The sequence below is a fragment of the Drosophila rhopaloa genome, unplaced genomic scaffold, assembly GCF_018152115.1.
Source record: "Drosophila rhopaloa isolate 14029-0021.01 unplaced genomic scaffold, ASM1815211v1 contig_163, whole genome shotgun sequence".
Classification (NCBI taxonomy): domain Eukaryota; kingdom Metazoa; phylum Arthropoda; class Insecta; order Diptera; family Drosophilidae; genus Drosophila; species Drosophila rhopaloa.
In genome coordinates, this window is record NW_025335043.1 from 12,218,141 (window position 1) to 12,241,692 (window position 23,552).

At 40.3% G+C, this 23,552-nt stretch overlaps 2 protein-coding genes across 19 annotated transcripts; both read left to right on the forward strand.

Annotated features, from left to right (window-relative positions):
• Window positions 1-127: 127 nt before the first annotated feature.
• On the forward strand, window positions 128-12,224 carry LOC108044316 (MAP7 domain-containing protein 1). 17 transcript variants are annotated; one of them, XM_044457591.1, is made up of 16 exons: window positions 128-220; window positions 749-802; window positions 914-1,021; window positions 2,379-2,626; window positions 2,686-2,825; window positions 3,327-3,442; window positions 3,899-4,153; window positions 4,978-5,118; window positions 5,885-6,547; window positions 7,867-8,040; window positions 8,100-8,266; window positions 8,328-9,155; window positions 9,215-9,445; window positions 9,664-10,028; window positions 10,087-10,247; window positions 10,309-12,224. In XM_044457591.1, the coding sequence occupies exons 1-16, from the start codon at window positions 172-174 to the stop codon at window positions 10,323-10,325; spliced, it is 3,717 nt and encodes a 1,238-aa protein (XP_044313526.1). In that variant the 5' UTR covers window positions 128-171; the 3' UTR covers window positions 10,326-12,224. The 17 variants fall into 17 exon arrangements, with proteins under 17 accessions (XP_044313526.1, XP_044313530.1, XP_044313527.1 ...); XM_044457596.1 differs by having other exon boundaries at window positions 157-220; window positions 5,885-6,238; XM_044457592.1 differs by lacking the exon at window positions 914-1,021 and having other exon boundaries at window positions 144-220; window positions 2,370-2,626.
• Window positions 12,225-13,094: 870 nt separating this feature from the next.
• On the forward strand, window positions 13,095-23,154 carry LOC108044315 (myophilin). Of its 2 annotated transcripts, none has more exons than XM_017123291.1 (3): window positions 13,095-13,337; window positions 21,539-21,880; window positions 22,390-23,154. In XM_017123291.1, exons 1-3 carry the CDS (start codon window positions 13,284-13,286, stop codon window positions 22,558-22,560), a joined length of 567 nt encoding a protein of 188 aa, XP_016978780.1. In that variant the 5' UTR covers window positions 13,095-13,283; the 3' UTR covers window positions 22,561-23,154. The 2 variants fall into 2 exon arrangements, with proteins under 2 accessions (XP_016978780.1, XP_016978781.1); XM_017123292.1 differs by lacking the exon at window positions 13,095-13,337 and adding an exon at window positions 21,381-21,469.
• The last annotated feature ends 398 nt before the right edge of the window (window positions 23,155-23,552 follow it).

Genomic DNA, 23,552 nt, shown 5'->3' on the forward strand with positions numbered 1-23,552 from the left:
TTTCTTTCATACACATTAAAACAAATTTAAAGCCTTTTAAATGAATGGTACATTTTTAGTATTTTCAAAAATCAAACGGTACATAAAGTATTTTTCCATGAGCTGCATAGCGTGGTATATTGTTACACACCCGACTTGGTCGCACTGTTTGCAGCGCTAAGTAAAGTGAATATGGCGAGTCTTGGGGGTCAACACGAAAATATTTCGAATAATCCAGAAGGTACGCATTGAATACAGCCCCCTGCGAGTGCGAAATCAAAGGATAAAGCCCGGCGCTTTGTCGGCGATCGAAAATCAGCCAGGATATACGCGTTTTCGGGGCATTTTACATGGCCAAGAAGTGCTGGTCGACTGCGCAGCAAAACGGCACTCACACCACGGCCAAAAAAAGCAAACGGAGTGAAAAAAGAAAGAAAAAAAAGCGAGAGAAAAAGAAAAGTCTGCCCCCTCAAATGGGTGGATGTTTCGGGCTCCCCCGATCCGGAGTTTTGAGTTTATAAATAAGTTCCAGTCTGACGAAAAAAGAGAGAAGGAAACATACATTTTCCCCTATTTCTCTATGCCTCTCGCTTCGTCATCGCAGCTGCTGCTGTGTTTGTGTGTGTTTTTGTGTTCCCCCTCCTTCGCTTCTTCGCCTTTTGCCGTTTTCCTTTGCCAAATTGATTTTCCCCACAAGTCAAGTCCGTGTAAAACTCCGGAAAATCCCGAACCGCACTCACCTGCCCCCATTTTTCGTACTTCTTTGCAGTGGAAAACACATCCAAGCGACCCGAAAGTCGCGAGGGCAGCGCCGAGCGAAAAGGTAAGCCTATCTATTGGGATTATCTATTATATCTCGGGGGTTACATAAAATCGGACAATATCTGGTATATATAAGCACTCTATATGAAATGACTTGAATATCAAACTCCAGCCCACGCACTCGCACCTGAAAAGATTTCAAACTGCAGCGCCGGCGCAACCTTGCATTGGTTCGCCCAGGTGGGCGGGCAAATCGGCGCTAAAGAAGACGACTCTCAAGGTAGTTGGCATTCCATTCCCTGGTCTTTAACAGATCGAAAGCCACGCCCTGTCCCGTCCGCCCCCAATACGAATGCTCTAAATACCAGCCGCATGATCTCACTAACAAATAAGGCCCATAGGCCACCTTATCGCGATTTTAACCCCCGGAATACTCCTGTCACTGGTCTGTTACAAGTCTAGAAATCACAAAGAATCATTAATTTGCTCGTAGGAAAATCTTCTTATCTATGTTCCTCAGAAAAACTGACATGCTTCATATCCATAGTGGAACTACCTTGTCCATTTTTGGTTAAAAACGTGTTGGTTGATTAGAAAAATAAAAATATTATGGTTATCCAAACAATATAAAATGAAAATTAAATTAAATTGTATGCAGAGCAATATTTTTTAATCAGATTTTTTAATAAGTGGTATACAAAATCTTTTAACATTTAACAGGTTGATGAATTAATTTAAAATTAAAGGCGTGTATATATTAGCATATTTTAGTTTTTTATCTTCTTGTTGTTTAGCTTGTTTATTTAACATATATGAATTAAGTAGCCAAAACTGATTTGGTATAAAGAAAACGAACATTTAATTATTTTTGATTTTCCCAAAAAGGAAGGAAAACGCCCAACCAAGCACGATAATTGATTTTCGCAAACGAAAAATCAATTGCAAAATTCTTGGCTTTCCAAATTAAACCAACAGGGGGTTAAAATCCACAAAAATTTGCCTGCGACCTTGGCCGCTGATAATTTCCATTCGCTTGATATTTTCACACCTGTAACAAACGACAAGATTGACTTGCAGTTGTTCCTTTGTAGTCTCACTTACGTCTTGGAATTCCAAAAATATCTTAACCGATAAGGCGATAAGAACCGGTTCCCAGTTTGATTATGCAGACTTTCGCAGAGAACCGCATGTTAACAATATTTTTATTATTGTTTATTTTTGCAAATTTCCGCCTCAATGTCATTTCAATAGAACAAAATGTGCGCTTGCATTTGCTACTTGCTTTCTTTTTTCACCCATTTTGCTCATAGGCAAATTTTATGCGGGGGCGGCGGCGCTTATTGTCCGTGTATTTGTGCCATTTGTTATTGTAGCTAGTTTGTCAATTGACCCACAAAATGCGAGCGTACAGCGTTCAACGATGACGTCAGCCCTCCTCTTGTAAATAACTCGCCGGCAAAAGTCGAAAAATGGGGTATATTAAGTAGATATTTATTGATTTTTCGGCCACAGGTAGCAACTGCGAAAAATGTTTCCACTTTTATTTGCCTGCGAACCGTAACTTGTTTATCCAAATTCAATTTATGCCCTTATATGTGCGAATCTCTATTAATTCGATACGCTTTTAGCGTCCAAAGACCGCGAGGAGAAGCTGAAATATGCCCGCGATCGACAAAATGAGGAGCGGCACCGGAAGATCGAGGAGCTGCGCGCCCAGGCAGAGGCCGCCCAGCGATATCGCGAACAGAAGGAGGAGGAGCGCCGGCGAAGGATCGAGGAGATCCGCGTCCGGGACACAGAGAAGCGCCACCAGGTGGCGGAGCGCAAAAAAACCATCTTCGAGGCCGAAAAGGAGCGTCGCGAGTATATCCTCAAAAAGAATCAGGTGGGTTGCCGATCAAATCTTAATAAACTCTAATTATAATGAATATCTAATTCGTACAGGAACGCGAATCCCGGATAGAAGTCAAAAGGCGGGACAGAAACTCCATCGGCTTCGCTTTTGGCTCCTCGACTCCCCGCCTGCTGGATGTGCCCGCGGATTATGGTCTGGTATCGCCCAGTGCCTTTTGGGGTCAGCGGAGGTGAGACCCGAATAAAACTTATGTCAGCACAAAGCCAAAAGCTCCCACAAAACACACATATTTGCTTTTAGCTATTCATGACTATCTGAACTAGTATTTTGAGCGATTTTATCTGTGCTTTGTGTTGCACATGACTAATTATCGCTGTATTTCGATTGACATGCTAAATTATAACTTATACTTTGTTATTGAATTTGTTTTATCAGTATTTGAATGACTAAATTGTTTACTAAAATAATGTAATTGCTTTTAAATTTTATATTTTGCAATTGATCATAATTATATCGACTAAGTCGATGTGAAAGTAATATATAACTATTAATTAACAATATTTATGATTAGAAATAATTCTTTTCGATTTATCTTTGGAAATTGTTTTACCCAATTGTTTACCTACAATGATTTAGTATTATTGACAATATTTAGATTGTAGTTATGTATTAAGGAAATAAAATTTATGAAATTGATTCCTATAACTAATATTTAATTTTTCCCCTCCAGATCCACATCTATATCGAACGTAGCGGGCGCCTCGCTCTCACGTCGAAGTTCAGAGCGTGAACTTGCCGACAGTGGTGCTAAGAAGCGTGCCTCCTCCTCGACGGACAGACAAGATGGTGAGTCCCGATGCCCCAAGCGGCAGTTCAGTCACCCCCAAAACAGATATACACACACTATTGAACACTCCACACTCGCTGAGACACCAGACACACTTAATGAGATTAAATTTTACTTTGCAGTTATCGTTATCGTTACCTTAGACACTCGTAACTCTTGTAATTGACAAGTCCCAGTTATTGTTTACATGTGCCCCGCAATTTAGAGATTTCTATAACCACCTACTATGTTATCTCCCACTGTACCCAGATGGTGTACATGTGAACTACTATTATTATATAGATACATACCCCTGGCACCCACAGACTTCTCTCACGGCACGATCACTTTTATTTCCTTTTTTAAATTTTGTTTTCCAATATGATTTGCACCCAAAAGCAAACAGCAATCACACCTCTGTAACGTTCACTTCTCTCTCTCTGAAAACAAATCGAAAAACTACCGACTTCACACAGATCACCGACGCAAGTCTTCCTCCATGTACGAGGTGTTCAATTGGGGCTATTCCAATGACGAGCCGCCCAAGCGGTTCTCGCTCTCCATCGCCGGCAGCGAGATAAATATCGATGGGCCGGCCAATCCCAATCCGCCGCCCACTTCCAAACAAACAGCCAACGCGCACAGACCTACAAATCTCACAACAACCACAGCAACAAGCACCTCAACTGCAGGCCACAACAACTTTAACAACCATAACTCGTATCGTAAGGGTGAGGGTTCTTCTACTCTTCTCAGCTCCTCCTCGTTCTTAACCACTCTCGTTCTGACCTCGATTATTGTTTTGCCGTAACCCCAAAAGCAACCCTAACCCCCCGTAATTGTAATCGTAACCCCCGCCGTAAGCTCTTAACTCGTTGTCTCTACCCCCTAACCCAAATCAATGGCATGTCTTTTGCCCCTGAGTTTTGCATGATGTTTTTACGCCCCCCAGATTGTACAGATTCCAAGCGCTCTTTGTTGAACCTAACCCCTCGAAAGCAGCATCGGCCGTCTATAAAGATTTCAACGTAGATCCCAAACAGCATGGTTTTTTTGTACTGGGAGTGCTTACACTGGATTCCAGATTCGTAATTGTCTATATAAAAAGGATACAAATGTTTCTTAGGCAGAAAATCAACTTATAACTCTATACAATCATTTTGGCATTTTAAAGTCCATCTAAAAACTAGAAAACTTTTATAATAAAATAATTTTATACACAAATTCAAGAACAATTTGTAAACAGAATAAGAAATAGTTCGAATTAAATATATTTTTCTACAGTTTCACTTGATATACTATTTGTAGACATATAGTAATAAGGTTTACAGAGTATTTGAACTAGATAGAAATAGTAGGGGATTCCAGTGTAAACACTTTCAAAATTTTAGCTATTTTCGCTTTTGGTTTCTCTTGTTCCTAGTCCTTAAGTTTTTATAATTTTAAGGCCGAAATCGCAAGTGAATCATTTCGGCAGTTGCATCTAAAAATCCAATTTCAAAATCCCAAATCATGTACAAAACAAAAACCAACCACCCAAAAACGAATATTGCAGAAGATAGCGTTGACACATCACCCATGGTGTTCCGAAGCGTTTACCGCAGGAAAACGGACCTCATGCCGACAATACCCAGCCCCCGAGACGGGCATTATGGCTCGCGCAGCTCCCTGAGCACCACGCCGGCCAGAACCCCAGGTAAGACCCACCAGCCGATCCCCCATTGCATCCCAACCACCATACACTCCAAATAGAAATCAGAATCATGCTCATCCAGCGATCAGCTTTATCGTCCAGCTACGCATCATCAGCTCTTCATTCGACATCCCTCCATCCAATTAGTTGTGTTTTCTTTTGGTTTAGCCCATTCCGGACCAACAGTTGCCCTTAGCCCCTTGACTTAATTCCGTCGATTCCCGGGTTCTTGGCTGCTTGGGCAGAGAGAAAGTGAGAAAAAGAAAGGGCACCTGAAACACCAAAACTTTCTTACACGCACACGAAACACACTGTAAAATACACACTTTCTTAAGCACACCCACTTGTACACACCATTTTGTAGCCCAGCTTGTCTACATACTTTTGTGACGTCTTCCTGTGACTGCAGTTGCGTTTGAAATAGTAGTCTTAAGTGGTTTTGAAATTTGAAAAATATATTCAAGGATCCTTATTGCTATTAGCTTACTTTCCCCCAAGAGTCAAATCAAAAGTTTCTTTAATAATTAATGCAAACTAAACTGCATTATATTTTCTTCTGTTTCGGATTTAATATCAATTCTATAAAAATATTACAGTTTTGCAAAACAAACCTTTCAATAGGTATAAGTATTTAGCATTTTTCAAAACCGCCTACTATTATTTTGAGCGCAACCGTGAGTAGATAAGCGTAGCTCCTTAAGGATCCGCAGCCAGAGCCAGGCTCGTAAAGATTCACGAAACCAATTTCAAATTTAAAACTGAATCGCAGGACGGGCCTACTCGATGAACCGCTTGGACCAGCTGGCGCAGCCGATTCGCCGGAACGGGGAGCACATGCGGGCCATCCTGGAGCGGGAACGGCGCGAGCGGGAGCTGGAGATGCTGGACGAGACCGCCTCGCTGGGCGGCGGGGGTCGACGCGGTACGGCGGCTCGAGCCCGTCGGGCGGGAAGCGCCGGAAGCGGTAGCTCCAGTGCCGCCGGGATCATGTCCCGCAGCATGACCCACTTGGCCGGAGGAGGAGGTGGCCAGCGGGAACGCGGAAAGTACTCGCTGGGTGGCGGCATCTCGACCAGCTTCCGACCGCTGGCCAGCGGAGCCGGCGGTCAGCGGGACACCACCAGTAAGAGCATGACACAGATTAGCAGTTGGTCGGTTTATGGCAGCACAGCACCACAGCAACCACCACCCAACCACCTGCACCACCTGCGCCAGTCCACACTCGGCCTGCAAACTGCGGCAACTAAGAAATACCTCCAATCATCATTTGCCTCAGCCTCATCCTTCAACTCTGCATCCTTCCGCGCGAACCGGGCGACTGGGCGTGGACAGCAGCAGCAATATGCGATCTCTACTAACCCCCACCGTTTTCTCGATCTCGATCCCAACTCATTGTTGCTCATGAACTCTGCTAGTTTGTTAGTGAATGCAGGTGTGTGCGATTAAAAAACAAAAACTGAAATCAAACATCTCGAACTACCAAAAAAAAAAACCACCAATCCAACAACACACTAGCACCACCACACCACACTAAATCTAAAATCTAAATCCGGATAGCATTGTAGCCATCTACCCATTTTCTCGAGTACTTACCGATAGCCACCACTACAAACCACAAGAAAAACAATTCGCGCACCACAATTGGCTAACTTGAACTTTCACCACACTCCAAAAACTACACAACAATAAATCACACCCGTACACCCGCATAGGCTTTGGTTCCCCGTAGTTCGATCCATAGAAAGCATACGAAGAACGACCGATTGAGGTTGTCTTTAGTTCATTTGAGCAGCAATTTGTGATCCACTTTATATTCAAGTCGGTTAACATCAGTAAATCTCCATCCGCAAGTCCGTTTGTGTGTAATATTCCTATCACTATTCAATTCGTAATCTTAAAAACTACACAGTTTAAACTGGAACTTCATTTTAAACTTACCAACAAACTTAAAAAGCTATTCTGGTTTTGTATAATTAAACTTATTTAAGAAAAAACTTCCTTTTAAGAACAATTTTTTATGAAATTTTTTTGAAAATTCATTTTTAAATAACTTTAAAAGCTATGCAGCTTTAGAAGCTAAAATTCTTTTCAAACCGTACTCAGATATTTCCACCGAATCGCTTTGTAGTTGTCGAAATTCCTAAATCATTTGGAGACCTTATCATCACATTATCATAATAGATTCTTATTGGGGATTCCCTGGTCCATATTGTTGGCTGCTTGTCGCCGTCTGTCGGTCGTTTCGTTCGTATGTATCCATATTTACACTATTTTAAATCGGTTTTTATTACATGGTGATGCGAAACATTCATTTATTGTTATTATTAATGTTATTCTCATTATGATTTATATTTATTTTACATTTTAGCCATCATATAACATTAAAAACACATATATGCATAAGTATTATTGGGCTCGTTTGGGCCTGGTTTTATATCACCCTGGTTTTAGGTATATATGTTCTTTGGCCCTTGGTTTTATTTTGTGTCTCCTCCTCATTATGTTCGCTCGCTATGTGTATGAACTTGAATCTATCTTGTCTGTTGGTTCTTTGGTTAACTTGTGTCCTATACTTGGTGTTTTGTGTTTTCCCTGATTTTTTCCCTCTGAAATAATGGTAAACTCTGGTGACGGTCACTACTCACGTACGCTTTATTTGGTGCTCCACATAAGCTCATCCATATTGACACCCCCTTACTCCCGTGAAACCCCTCATCACGTAATGGTTCTAATCCAAGCTCGATTCTCTAGGCTCGCGATCGGGAAATGCCACGCCCGGCGGACACTTCAATAGCTCAAGGCCCGGCAGCGCCATGTCCACATCGACAAACATGTCCACATCCGGGCTGGTGCCCAGGCGACCAGCAACAGCGCCCCGGAAACCGAGGCCCGCCAGCATCGCCGGAACGGGCATGTCCCTTGATGGTAATTCTACTTAAAATAAGTTTTAGAGAATAAAATAATAAAAACCTTTTACCTCGCAGAGATCAATAAACTCAAGAGCCAAAAGCCGCCCGTGAAGACGACAGCCGCCTCGCCATCCGCACAAACGACACCCAAACGAACTGCAAACCTGATGTCCACCTCCCTGATCGTAACCTCTAGCTCATCGCGGCTGAGTAGTGCCGAAAAGAAGACGCCCTCAAAACGGGTAAGATTCCATAGTCCAAAGACTTGCAATTAAATTTATTAAATTTGTTATAAATCTACAGGAACCTCCGGTGCCCAAGGCGGCATCAGCTTCCAAGGCTCTGCCAAGTCGCACGGCCAGTTCGGAACGCATCAGCCGGCTCACCAAGGAGCCGAAAACCAAGGATAACTCTGCGATGACTAGGTCCATGATTGTCACCAGCAGCAATTCCACCATCACCCCAAAAGCGGCTCCTGCTCAGGCAGCACCCGCACCTGTGTCCGCCACGGCTCCCGAGCAGAATGGCGTGGCCAAGGAGGTTGAGAAGACGCCCGCAGAGGTGCCAGTTCCTGAGGCTGCAGTTCCTACCGAGGCTCCCGTTGTAGTTCCTTCAGTAAGCAAGGCTGAAAAGGAGGCTCTGAACTCGGAGAAAACGGAGGAAGTGGCGCGCCAGGAGGAGGAGCAAACTTTATTAGTGGAACCCGTGCCCGAGGCCTTGATAACCTCGGTGAATGTAGAGGAAAAGTCGGATGAGGGCACTGAAAAGGAGACACCCAAGGCCCAGGAGCAGGCAGCGCCAAAGAAACCGTCGCGCAGCAAGGAGAACTCCGAGGTGCGCGAGCTGACTCCACCAGAGGGAGCAGATCTGATGACCGCATCGATGATGGCCAAGAAGATCACGACCGAGGAGGAGGCCAAGGCCGCTTTGGCCGAGAGACGACGCCTGGCCCGCGAGGAGGCCGAACGACAGGCGGAATTAGAGCGCCAACGACTGGAGGCTGAACGCCTGGCAGAGATAAAGGCCCAAGAGGAGGAGGCCGAGCGCCAGCGCCTGTTCGAGGAGGAGTCCACTCGCCTGGCCGAGGAACAGCGCCGCGGCGAGGAGGAGCGCCTGCGCAAGGCTATCGAGGTAAGACGTTTACGCCCAACTAGGAACAAAGAAATCTAATTATTTTCTTTTGTCTGCAGGAAGCCCAGCAGCGAGAGGAGGAGGAGAAACGCAAGCGCGAGGATGAGGAAAAACAGCGAGTGGAGCGCGAGGAGGCCGAGAAGAAGGCCAAGGAGGAGGCAGAGAAGCAGCGCGTCGAGGTGGCCGAGCGGCTCAAGAGGGAGGAGAAGGAGCGCGAGGAGCGCCGCAAGCGGGTGGAAGCCATCATGTTGCGCACCCGCAAGGGGGGTGCTGCCACCACACCCTCAAAGGTAAGGATCTACTTTTATTTACAATCAAATTTTGATATAATATAATCTTATTATTTCCGTTCATATTGTTCACATAAAAACAAGTTTGTCATAAGTAAAAATAAGCAATTGTGGCTTAAATGGAAATTCAAAATTATTTGTTCCTTTAATCCTTTTGTTAGTGTATAAACTATTGAATTTATCTTTGATTCAAATAATAAAAATACTCCTTATTCCAGGACGCTAACGACAAGGCAGCTCCTGCCGCAGCAGCTCCGGAAAACAATGGCAGCAGCAACAGCAGCATTGGTGGCAGCAGCAACAACTCGGCTGAAGGCTCGCCCAGCACTGCAGATTCCACGCCAGCGCCCACGGCCACGGAAACAGTCCAGGAGCCGCCCAACAGCCAGGCGATGTACGAGCAATCGGTGCTAGACAAGGAGAACTCGCTTATTAACAGTTTCTCCACAATGATCATCGATGAGAATGCCAAGAACCTGCAGCAGGTGACCAACGGCAAGTTGCTGGTGGACTTCGAGGGCACCAATACTGTCCCAGCAGTGGCCAACGGCAATGGTCACATCGAGAATGTCAACAACAAGAAGTGAGTATACGGAATTTGCTTCGTTTTATATTATTTATATCATGACGGTTCATTTCAGTGACATAAATCTGCTGCAGGACGCAGTTGCTCCGGTCGCCACCCAACTGATTGACCTGAGCATCGAGTCACAAGATCTACACCTGAACAATAATAACAGCTTGCTGACGAGCACCGCGGCAACCACCACGCTAGTCACTGCTGATAGTCACGAGAATAAAGGTACTTTCAAATTATTTAATTCACCTAATAGTCCACTAATTGTAATTTATAAACCCATCAGATATATCGCTGCTGTGAATTGGATGAGGAAACCAAACCTGATTGTTTTCTAAAACCTAAATCTTGATATAGCTAAATGTGTGTGGAGTTGGAGTATTTATTTATAGGATGAGATCTATATAGGAATGCGAGTGGAGAGTGCGACAAATTATGGTTACTAAAAACAGGAAAACGTAAAAGCTTATAAAACCCTATATATTTAAACGTACACATTATATAGATAGAGCTGAATCAGAATCAGAACGGGGATAAGAATGAGACCGATCCCAAGCGAATCGGGACGGAGCAGCTGCAAGTTAAAATTAGTTAAGAACTAAGACAAACCCTACAAGAGAAAGCGTGAGAGATAAAGGAGATCCTCCCAGAGTTCGGGGAGCGTTTGCGAAGCAATTCAATATCAAAGAAATCTATTTGTGAAGCACTACAACTAAGCTAATGAAAAGGAACATTTGATGCAATTTTCGATTCGATTCGATGCGTTTCGATATAATTTAATTAAAAACTCGCTTCAAAAGTTGAAAGTGCATGCTTACATTGAGTATAACTTAAGCCAGAGAGCAGGATATAATCGCCTGCATCGACGCCAATGCAGCGTATATAATTGAAAATTATATAAAAATTAGTAGAGATACCCCTAGTTTAAACAACGCGAGATTCTATGGGGCACCCAGATCAAATTGTGTGAGCAGGGCCCCGAGCGAGCAATAAACGTAATCGAAGTTGAAGCTGAAGACGAAGACGCGGTATCCACATACCATTAACCCCATCCACATCTACAGCGCCTCACTGCTAGGAGGGCATCCGCTCCCCTCTTTATTTTTGCCCAACTTTGCACAGTTGTTCTGTAAGTTAAGTTTACTACGTTGAGCCAACGAATCGTGAGGTATTATTTATTAAAAACAAAAACGAAACAAACGAAAAAAAATAGGAAAAAAAAGGAAATTCAATTGAAATTATTTGCTGATACTGTTTGCAGTTAGACGAGCAGATATAGGTAGCCTGTAAACAAAAGAAAACAATTATACACCCACTGTAATCACAGATGTCAGTGCTTGATATACACATCTAGTGGAAATGGCAGTACCACGTTGTACTATTTGTAATAGGAGTCCAAAATCTGATTATGCTTATGTCACCTTTTATTATAGTAAAGTTCTCTGTATATTATCTATTTTGCGTCTACGTATATATTTTTTGGTAAACAATTTTTTATATATATACACATTTATATTTGTAATTTGTATTTATCCATGTGCAAAAATAAATTATGATGATTATTTTTTAAAGAGTCGTTCCCCTCGAAGCATGCATAACAGATTGTAAAAATAAATCGATTTATATATATATGAAATCATCCCCATAGTCTACGAAACTTACACACCCACTTGTATCTGAGCGAAAGGGCCTTAACAGTTAGTAGGATGCATGATCGATGCAGATCGATTATAGAGCGATAGCAGACAGAATCGGAAAGAACACATACATTTTCGAGTGTTTCGCATGCGGAAACCGTTAATAGATTAATATATTATAATGGCAATATGTGTATGCAACTAATAAGCCCTAACTTCTAGTTAATTACTGCTTTCCTATGTTATAAACCTAATGGCGATATAATCAAAACAAAAGACAAGCCCACATAAATCAAATGTGTATGCTACCCCAAACATAACAAAAAACCTTTGAAGATCAAGCTGAATTATGTATTTTTAATATTAAATATCACACAACCCCCACAAAAGAACGAACACGACAAACAGAACAACAAATTATACAAGCAATTCCCCTATTTATTTAGAACCACACTGAAACACTGAAGAAATTCGCTTCTTATCGTAAAACCACAATTGCATAATTTATACGATTAAACAAAATATATATTTATGTGAATAAACTGTAACTAATTCTCAAGGCAAACATCTGAAAGCGATTTGCTAACTTGTTGGCTTCCAGAAACTCCCTGAAAATGTCATGGTCATCTGAATGGAATGCTGCAATGCCCTCTCGATAAGACGGAACATAGGAAGCAACGAATGGAATTTTACTTTGGTGGAACTTTATCTTATCGGTTAGTTAGTATAGTTAAAAAAAACCAACTTTAAAAGGGGTAAAAGTGATCTAATGCCTGTCAAAAGAATATTAATCAAAAAATCATGGTAAAACTATGGAGTCCCGAAAAACCGAGGGAAAAAATCTAAAGTTTTTCAATGTTTTTACACTCTTTCAAACCAAAAAGCAATTTTTTTTAAAGCATGGGAAATGCTCAAGGATGCTAGACTTTTTTCCGTTGTAAAACAGATTAGGCTTCAGTTTTATTTAAAAACAACTGACGTTAAAAAAAGCGCTATGACGTCATCAGTTTCATCACACTAAAACAGCTGACGCTGATAAGAGCAAGAGCGCAGCTTGGAGCTTTTCCGCTCCCTCTCTCACTCCAGTGTTGGGGAACACCTACCTACATACCAAGGTACAAGTTTACTTCATTTGGGTTAATATATAATTCAATATTTCCTTCCTTACCCATTTGAAAAATTATTTAAGACTATAGAGATAACACCTTAGATATTAAGGTACAGAAAATTGTTTTAATTAAAAACATTTAAATAGATAATAGATTGATTTTGATCTAGGATTCCGGTCTCAAAAGTTCAGTTAAAATTACTTTATACTTAATAATTAATTTTTACAACAAACTTATACCGCGAATAGGTACAAAGAGTCAGTACCCTACCCAACACTTTTTCTCTCTGAGCAGAGGAGAGGTTTCTTCGGTCTCCCCGATTTCGACGCCTTTCAAAACGCAGTAAGCTCTCGTTGCGAACGGACGTACCTCAACTAACTTGGCTTTAACCCTTGCGCTCCCTCCGTTTCATTCCGCGGCAAACATTCCAGTGGACAGTGGTGCATTTTAGCATTCGAGCCCAAGACCAACCTACATTTTAGCTCCCTGCAAACCCGTTTCTCCAGCAAATAACTATGGCATCCAACCGAGCAGCTAAGTCTGGTTTTGCCGCCGAGGCCCAGCGCAAAGTAAGTACAACAAAACACCCAAAAAAAAGTCCAAACAAAACAACACAATAAACAAATTGCCCCAAAAAATCCGCTTCGCATGGGTGTTCGAGTGAGTTTGGGAGCTGCATTGACTATATTTGGCGCTACGACGCCAAGTTTTTATATGCTCGCGCCAAATGCCAAAAAATTAGCCAGAAATGGTCTTGAAATTGCCAGCGTCTAACAAGGAATGACCTCATTTCGTTGATAAGTCAAACAAGTATATACATATACAGTGACAAACTTAATTATTGGCACAGCAAGCATGTTAAACTTTGAGGCTATTTTTCTTCTTATAATATGCTGATATTAAAATAAAAGAAAATATTTTTAGATAGAATCATTAATTTTATGTTAAATACAAGTGACTTCATTAATTTATCTTTTATAAATAATTTATTAAAAATAAATAACCAAAGAATGGACCAAATTTGCCTGAACAAAATTATTGGCACACTTGGGTTTTAATTAACTATTTTGTTAAAATTTTATCGATTTGGCCACTTTTTTTTTAATTATCACATTTGCCTCTATAATCTTAATGGTATAATGATAAATTTTATAGCTAAAATTGTTTTAGTGCCTTAAAATAAAGGAAAAGTTGTTTGACTTTACAAGGTAAAAATAAAATCAACCGCATGTGTCCAAAAATTAAAATTTAATAAGCAGGATCAATGCAAATCGAAAGTCAACATTGGGGAAAGGATGCCCAGAAGCCATTTTTCCCATTCGGAGTCCTTTGCTACATTTTAAAGGACCCACGCAGTTGCAAAATGCAGGGCACACTGGCTAATCCATGGCTTTGAGAGGCCAGGAAAGCGTAAGGATCGTATAAAGGACAATGTCAACCCCCAGATCTCCTCAACACGTATCGAAGTTGATGATAAGAAGGACTTTGGTAAGGATATTCACCCAACAGCCTTTTTAGGCCCTGCATGATGGTTTCTACAAACGAATTGAACATAGAAAAAATCTATAGATTTTAAAAGTCAAAAACAACCTTTTAGTGCAGCGAAATTTATATCCGAGTATGCCAATCGACTTTTGGGTCCTTTCAACCTTCTCGTATGATTTAATTATCCTTTCCCCAAGCAAAGAGCTTATGTTAGAACCCTTTTCAAGCCGATGGATTTTTTCTAGGAGCAATTCGTTTGTAGAAACCATCATGCAGGGCCTAAAAAAAGGCTGTTGGGTGAATATCCTTACCAAAGTCCTTCTTATCATCAACTTCGATACGTGTTGAGGAGATCTGGGGGTTGACATTGTCCTTTTATACGATCCTTACGCTTTCCTGGCCTCTCAAAGCCATGGATTAGCCAGTGTGCCCTGCATTTTGCAACTGCGTGGGTCCTTTAAAATGTAGCAAAGGACTCCGAATGGGAAAAATGGCTTCTGGGCATCCTTTCCCCAATGTTGACTTTCGATTTGCATTGATCCTGCTTATTAAATTTTAATTTTTGGACACATGCGGTTGATTTTATTTTTACCTTGTAAAGTCAAACAACTTTTCCTTTATTTTAAGACACTAAAACAATTTTAGCAATAAAATTAATCATTATACCATTAAGATTATAGAGGCAAATGTGATAATTAAAAAAAAATGGGCCAAATCGATAAAGTTTTAACAAAATAGTTAATTAAAACTCAAGTGTGCCAATAATTTTGTTCAGGCAAATTTGGTCCATTCTTTGGTTTTTTATTTTTAATAAATTATTTATAAAAGATAAATTAATGAAGTCACTTGTATTTAACATAAAATTAATGATTCTATCTAAAAATATTTTGTTTTATTTTAATATCAGCATATTATAAGAAGAAAAATAGCCTCAAAGTTTAACATGCTTGCTGTGCCAATAATTAAGTTTGTCACTGTATGTATAAAGATATTTACACATGTACGATGCATGCGTAATTCGAAAGCTTGAAGATGATTTAGGTGATTTTAAGGCATTGTCAGTGCGGGTGATTCAGTTCGAACTAGGGAAACACAGTTGGTTGTCTATAAATCAAACCATTGACAGTCAAAAAAATAACAAAGCTATAGAAATTTCGAGCTAACTATAAAAATGTCTTAGACATATTAAACTTAGTGGATAGATTTACATTGATTTGTTATTAGTCCAAAATAAATAATTCGGGTATGATACAATAATTTCTTCTTTTCCTAATTTAAATCTCAATAATTTGATGATGATAATTCAAAAAATTTTGAAATTATTGAAGAATTTTAAAGGTTGGAAAACCGTTTTTTTTTTGTCTGATAAATTCAAGTATTCTAATTTCCTCTTTGTAAATTGACAACATTAGTTCCGTTCATTAGCAGCACTTTGCATTGAATGCACTCATACAAATGCATTGGGTTTTTGTGGGGGGCACTAGTAGTACTCGTACCCTTCGACAATTTAGCCCTCGTCAAGTCGGGGTTACGCAATTCAAGCCGCCCCTGGGCAAGCCAGAGTGAAATTGTATATGTCGCCGGCAAAGGGGATTAAGTGCAGTCCAACAAAATCAACAACAACTATAGTTACAACATTGCCCAAACAAAAAACGAAATAAAAATGGGTGAAAAGTGGGATTACCATAGCCGAAGTTTTGCATACCCTTGATGGGTTTACCATGTTCAACTGTTTTACCACGCTGAAATATGTAGGTTTTGTTTTTCTTGTGCTTGCTTATCTGAAAGTTTGCTACCCGGATTTCATTTTCTTGAGTCAGCCATTAACCAAAAGACCTTGTTTATCGGTACTATTTTAGGCACAAGCAAGCTAAAACGACATAAATAATTGCATATTAAATATTTATAAAGTCTCAAAAGATCAGTTATATCTTAAATGCAATTATTTTCCAAACAAAAACTACTTGATTGTTGACCTAGCTATAGGTTTGTTGGGAATTTGGATAGGAAGAACCTTGGGATAGAGTATAGTACACAAAATAGGGAAAGAGGGGCGTGCTATTTCAGTTTCCGCGATGCCTGAAAGCGCAGCTGCTGGTGCGACTTCAAACCGCGATCAAATGGCTCCCCAGGAGCTAAAGGCGATGATGTCATCCCGCCAGCTGGCTCTCCTTCGTCCTCCGCAATACCTCCCCGCTCCAGCCAACCACTAGCGTCGTTAGTTTTGAGCACTTTTGCGAATGAATGCGTTGCCGGTCTCAGGGAATCGCTCATTTTTAGTGGGGGTACGGGTTTGGGTTCGGGTGTACGGGTGACAGGAGGAAGAAGCGATAGCAGCACCTTTTCCAACACATGAGCACTTAAAACTGAGTATGTGGCGTAAGCAAACAGCAAAACAAAAGTGAGGTAAAAACGTAAGAAAACAAAATTGTTGTTTGCCTCTTGGGTTCTCTACAGCCTGTGCTTGCGTGTGTGCTTTTCCCGACTTTAACGGCAGTCACCGAGAAATGGGCATGGATCTCAAATTTCGGACAAGGGATCAGTTGCCCATTTAGTTTAGTTTAGCAACCCTTCCATCGGACCGCACCACCTTAATTACGAACCCACTTTTCCAACTCAAACCACCAGCTGTCACCCATTGTTCTAGTTATAAAGGCTTCAAGTTACTCAAAGTATGTTTTCCCTTTTCAAAACAAATATTTTAGAAAAATTTTCTAAAAGTACTGTTTGGTAAAAAATTATAAGACTGGGTTTAAAAAAGTTACCAAAGACTATTTTTGCATTTTGCATAATTATGGTTTTTTACAAATTTGAAACATGAAAGTTTTGTTAATTACAGAAAATTCGACTTCGAAAAATCGGTCTGTAATTATTATCTTTTCCGAACGTCTTTATGTTCGCAGCTGTATCTCAGCCATTGGAACATTGTCCACGTACTAATCACCTAGCCGCTTTTGGAGCTAAGAATCCACACTCAATTAGCGTAAATATATAAAAGTACCGTGAACATTTGTACATCCGCAGCACGCAACGTGCCACCGCTCACTGTATCTATATAGGTATTCCCTATCAGTGCGGGCGACACGTAAATGGAACACTTGGCCCACATGAACTCCCGTACTCGTAGTCGTAGTTGTACTCCCCTCCTAGATGTTGATCGGAAAAAAACGGCCTGGAACCCCCGATGTCGAACCCCCAAAACACTTGTTGGCCGTCAGTCACCGTCATTTTTAGATAAGCCATAAAAAGTCGCGGGAGGAGGTCGACAACGGTTTTATCATAAATCAAATGTTGTTTTGGATTTCCGGTGAAACTTTCAGTACCGAAAACACCTCGACAAGTAAATGGGGTTCTCTCTCTCTTTATGTGGCACCCCCGACCGCGTCCAAAAAAGGCACTCGGATCAGGGCTTACAACTCACTCAACCTGGTCATAAACCAGACTCAAAATCATATAATTGACCTCGTTACATTTTTGCGGATTTTGTTTATGTTTACGCTGTGGCATTTTTGTCGTTTTCCCATTTATTTATCCACCCGAAAAAGATATTGGTCAGCAATTGTCATGGATCATGACACATCGCGAAAGAAAGCGAAATCGGTCGGTAGTGAATAATCACCAGATCTGGCCATTCGATGGATTGATTTTTGAGGCAGCGGTTACGTAATGGAGTGGAGTGAGTGTCTGTTTGCCTGGTGATGCGTCAACTGCCAGCGATCCCTTTCAAAACACACATTTAACTAATCATCACCATCTACGCTAAAATATTGCCAAAGTTCAAATCCAAGCCATAACGATGCCATGACATCATCGGCTTCAAAAAGCCATCAGCGAAGCAAAACGTGCCCCTGTCTCTTGTCTCTGGTATCCTACAATGGATTATTATGCAATGATCATCAGTTTGGGTTCCTCGCGTTTTGGGGTAAATTTATACAGATACTCGTCGGATGGGCGGAAACTTCCGTCAAATGTGAGCCTGGGATTTATTTGTCAGCCAGAAACGTTTTTAGAATATTTTGAACTACTTCGTCCATCCAAACTATATCTTTAAATAAAGAAATTAAAGTAAATTTATTCATATTTCTTTATGTCTTAAAAAGTGTTGAAACATTTGTTTTCTATATTTCTAAAGTGTTAAGTATTTTGCAGACATTTTCTGTTCAAAGATTTTAAAATCGATTTCTTTCGTCAGTATCCACTTTCAGAAGAACCGGAAACATTGCTCTTTGATCTTTAATTGTTTATGAACCAATCGATTCTCGGAACTCGCACTCAATTATGAAGACTGAATCATGATAAATAAATAGTTATATCGCACCAAACTTTTTCACTTTTCAAGTGGCGTAGGTGTGAATTAAATTAAGTCGACGTGGGTAGGCCCTCTCCCAAGATATTTATTATTCGAAGTTTGGGTTTCTGCTGACCCGTAGTATTTTTGTTGAGTTTTTTTGGAAAGATGAGAGGAGTATGATGGGGGAAGCTTGCTCAGCCAGTTTTCAAGTAACTAATTTTAATTTTAATTTCACTAAAAGCTAACCCAGGCTTGGCTTAGCATGTCTCGACCACTAATGCGCATTGCGTGTGGAATGCCATCCACCCAGAACGTACTTGAAAAAGAGGCCCAACCCCATAATACATTGTATATCATAAGCTTGGAAATTAATTAGGTTCTTGAGGCTACTGAGCATTTCATTGTCACGCCGTTTTGTAATCGTGCTTAATTCATCAAATGACCCACAGAAAAAAATAAAATTTGGTCAGTAAAAACATAAGGAAACCGTTAAACAGACGTCATTTTTAAAGGCAAACTATGAGCAATTTTAAAGTTCCGCTTCTAATTATTAGTGCTCATGTTTTTGTGTTCCTATCAAGTGGCAGCTTTCGAATGGAATTCCATACTCTCGATAAGGCAGTACGTTCTAACCAGCTGTACATATGTTATTTTTATAAAAAAAAGTATATGTGGATGGGTGTACGAAAACATTATGTACTCCATTACTGCTGTACTTGCGCCCCGGCATTCGATCGTCGTTGAATTTCGCGTCGACCTTATATCGCTAAACTAAACAAAAAATACAAATGAAACTCGCTGGTTTGCTGACTCATTAAAACAGCGCTAAAAATATTATAATAAGCGGGTCGAAGATGGAGCTTCGAAGAAACGGCAATAACTTCGCTATTCTCCACCATTTTTCATTTAGTTCCGAACATTGTTTGTCTGCGGAGACCACCAACTGTCAAATTTGTTTTGGATTTTGTTTGGGGAGATTTGGGTTCGAAGAACGTGTAAGAAACGATCGGAATTCATTAGGCTCTTAACGGCTTTTGGTTTACGATTATGTATGAGAATAGTATGCATAAACTGGCCGCAGAATCCCATAAGCATATTTATTTCTAATCAAAATTTATTCATCTGCCCCGAGGGTGTCAATTTATCTGCCATCATCAGGGGCTCTAAGTTATGGTCATCAACTTCTGGCTGCGGATCCCAGATTCTCGAACAGAATGTCAATCAAAATTGCTTTTATTAATTGTCTCACGCTTCGCGACGGTTTTCTCCCCGGCTTCGATGATGGATGATGCTGTTATTTGGTTCCATTCTTTTCTCTTTTTGGGCTCTAATGAACTGACCTCGACTGTTAAATGGTGGACCGTTATGCCCGAAAATTCGGACAAAGCAATTTGGCCAACCGTAGATTGCAATTATTGATAATCTTCAGTTTTTGCCAGCCAAAAACCTCTGTGATAAAGCCATTTCCAAATTCTGCGCTTCTATTCTGCATATCTCGATGAGAGATCGATGGTTTTTATTGAGCTCGAACAACGAAAAGGTCGTAAATTTTTATGTTTCGATAATCCTCGACTACCGCTGATGGAGAGCGAGAGTTGAACTTAGATGGAGTGGGATAATATAGTGTGTGCAAAGTGCAATCACCTTCATTAAGTACACACAAGTATGGGGAAGGCTTCTGGTCTGTATTTCACTTTTTTACTGCACCGCTCACTCCTCCTCCCTTTCAGACCCCTTCAATTTACGAGTTTGCATTTCCCCACGGCGGCGATAAGGAGTGGAATACAACTCAATTGGCGACAATCGTTCCATTTGTTTTTTCTGAGATCATTCGTTTTAATAGACTTGCCAGTCAGAACAAAAATCACACAAATACTAAAAAAATAATACAATTGGGGGAAAAATATTAAAGCCGTTGGCTGATTATTGTAAGGAAAACTACGTCAGTTGTTTTATTAAAGAATATTCCATTAATAGATCATGACAATTGACTATAAATTTTGAAAAATAAAAGGCACACAGATATGAAGAACAACAATAATAAAAGCTAGATAACTTTATTTATCAGTGATCAAATTTTACTTTCGCTAGCAGAAGGTATTTTGGCTTAAACCTCAACTTCTATAATTTTAACCCCAATTGTGTATAGTACTTGAAATTTCTGATAAAATGACAGCTAATCTAAAATCTGTTAGCGACAGCAATTCAATTCAATCAAATAAAACTAATAAATACGTGTTAAGTGAGTCGCTGCGATATGACCCAAAGTTTGCTAAACATTTTGATTCTGATTTTTATTGGCAAGCCAAATGGAAACCCAACACGCAACGATTTTGCGGTTTGTTTTGGGACTCCGGCTTTTGTGGTTTTGTGCCAACCGAGTGGAAATGGCAATAGAAGTGGGGGCCAGCTGCTCAACAAGTGGCTTTTGGTCTATGGCCAAAATCGGTGCGAAGGACGCCCAAGCGGCCGGCAAACTTAAGGCCAAATATGGTCAAGACGCTCAGATATAAAGCAGCCTCCCAGTCGAAGCTATCGGCATTGGCAAATATGGATACTTACTATTCTACATGAGAACATACGAACGTGACTGACTTTTATAATTTAAGCAAATCGAATAATGGGGAGTGGCGGTGAGAGAGAAATGACTCCGAACCCGACCCGCAATCTTATCCTTATCGAAACTTGAAATATAACCGCCCAATTGTCACGAGTGCGGTACAAGGGAAATGGTGGAGAGAGAGAAATGTGTGTTTATAACCAATTAATGATAAGTCTGCTATCAGCGATATTTCATGAGATAAGCGAAGGGAAATGGCCCACAAATAAAATAATGGTCTGTACTTGATTTAACCCCCGATTGGGGCTTCAGTCTAGCAAGTGCAGCAGCCAGAGAGAGATTAGCCGAAAATGTACCAGTCCAAGGTTGTTTTGACTATATTACAAAATACAGACAGATTTGAACTAACCCCTAACCATTTTCCTATTTTTCAGATCAACTCAAAGTACAGCGAGGAGCTGGCCCAGGAATCCTTGGAGTGGATCAAGGCCGTCACCGCGGAGCCCATCAACACATCCGGCGACACCGACAACTTCTTCGAGGTGCTCAAGGATGGCGTTATCCTGTGCAAACTGGCCAATGCCCTCCAGCCCGGCGTCATCAAGAAGATCAACGAGAGCAAGATGGCCTTCAAGTGCATGGAGAACATCTCGGCCTTCCTCGCGTGCGCCAAGAACTTCGGAGTGCCCACCCAGGAGACCTTCCAGAGCGTTGACCTGTGGGAGCGCCAGAATCTGAACTCGGTGGTTATCTGCCTGCAGTCGCTGGGTCGTAAGGTGAGCTGATAACTCCTGCTTACACGAAATGTTGGGATTGAGTTTGCGTTATATAAGTAAAGTGTGGATTTTGTTTTCTTAAACGATGAAATAATGCAAAGAAGATAAAAAAAGAAAATTTATATTTTTTTAACAATATCAATATGGTATTGATTACTTCATAGTTCAAGAAAATAGCAGTATTATCGTTCTTTTTATCAATAATAACACATTTTATTACCCTCAACAAATTATAGAAATTTGAATAATAGTAGTTATAAAATTATCGCTTCTGAAATGTTATTAAAAAGTAAGGCTAAAAATATCACATTTTATTAGTCTTCCAAAAGGTGTACCCTTGTATAAGTTTCTTTTTATAATGATTACTATTTTAAAAGATAAGTAAATAAGTAATCAATACAAAAGTAGTTATTTATTTATGACTTTCCCGTTTCGTGCCTTATCCAATGGTGTAATATTATTTAAAATATATATATGAAAAGATATTAATATATTTCAACCCTTTGCAGGCCTCCAACTTCAACAAGCCATCGATTGGCCCCAAGGAGGCCGACAAGAACGTGCGCAACTTCAGCGATGAGCAGCTGCGCGCCGGCGCCAATGTCATCTCCCTGCAGTACGGATCGAACAAGGGTGCCACCCAGTCCGGAATCAACTTCGGCAACACCAGGCACATGTAGATCCGCGTCCTAGATACAGGATCCTCCGCCCATCCTCCGCTCTCAGACATTCCGCAATAAAAGACCAAACCAAAACGCCAACATCTACCGCAGCCGCTTTTGGGTTCCACACTTTTCACGTTTTGAGCTTAATTTGGGAAGAGCCCCGAAATTATATGATACGGATATATATTTATGATACCAATTTGTATTTGTATTCCAATTGACCAGGCGTATGCTGTTATGTAATAACATAAATTACTTTAATTTAATATTATTAAGTACTCGTACATACGGATCTTAGGATGATTTATTCTATTTTCAACATTTGCATTTGCGACACGATCGTTTTGAATAGTTTTGTTCTATATAAACCGCACTCAGATTCTGTGCCATCGAAGACAGTTGGAAATTGTCCCAATGCAAAGTGAGATAATAAGTGATCAATGGATCGAAAACAAAATGAATTGTGTTTAATGAAAGTGTCTTCTATCTAGTAGAGTAACGATTACAATGTTGTTTCGAACTAACCACCTGAATATCAATCAAAAACGCAGAGCATTTAAAATAATGTATTTACAGACAGAGAATATATATGTATTACACACTTTTGAATGATCTATTTTAAATAATGTCCCCTGTTGAAAATAAATAATTATTCTATTAACATATTTTGTCGTTTGTATGATTTGTCGAATGGTTATCTGGTTAACTCTGTTTAACTTGAAATGAGACTGGCTAATGGGGATTTTAATTAGTTTTTGTTATTTTCGAAATAGTAGTATAAAATATTAAAATTCGAAATTAAGATTCAGCTCATCCAACTTTCGTATAAGTGTTCATTAATATGAAGAAATTTAATTGCGATTATATTTTTAAAAGCCGATTAAAAAGTGTGCTGTGTTTTGTCATATCGGTTTTATTAACGAAGTTATGAGCTTGATCCCCCTTAGCTACACCCATGAATAAGTATAATTTAAAGTTTTTTTGGTATATTTTCATTTATTTCTTGA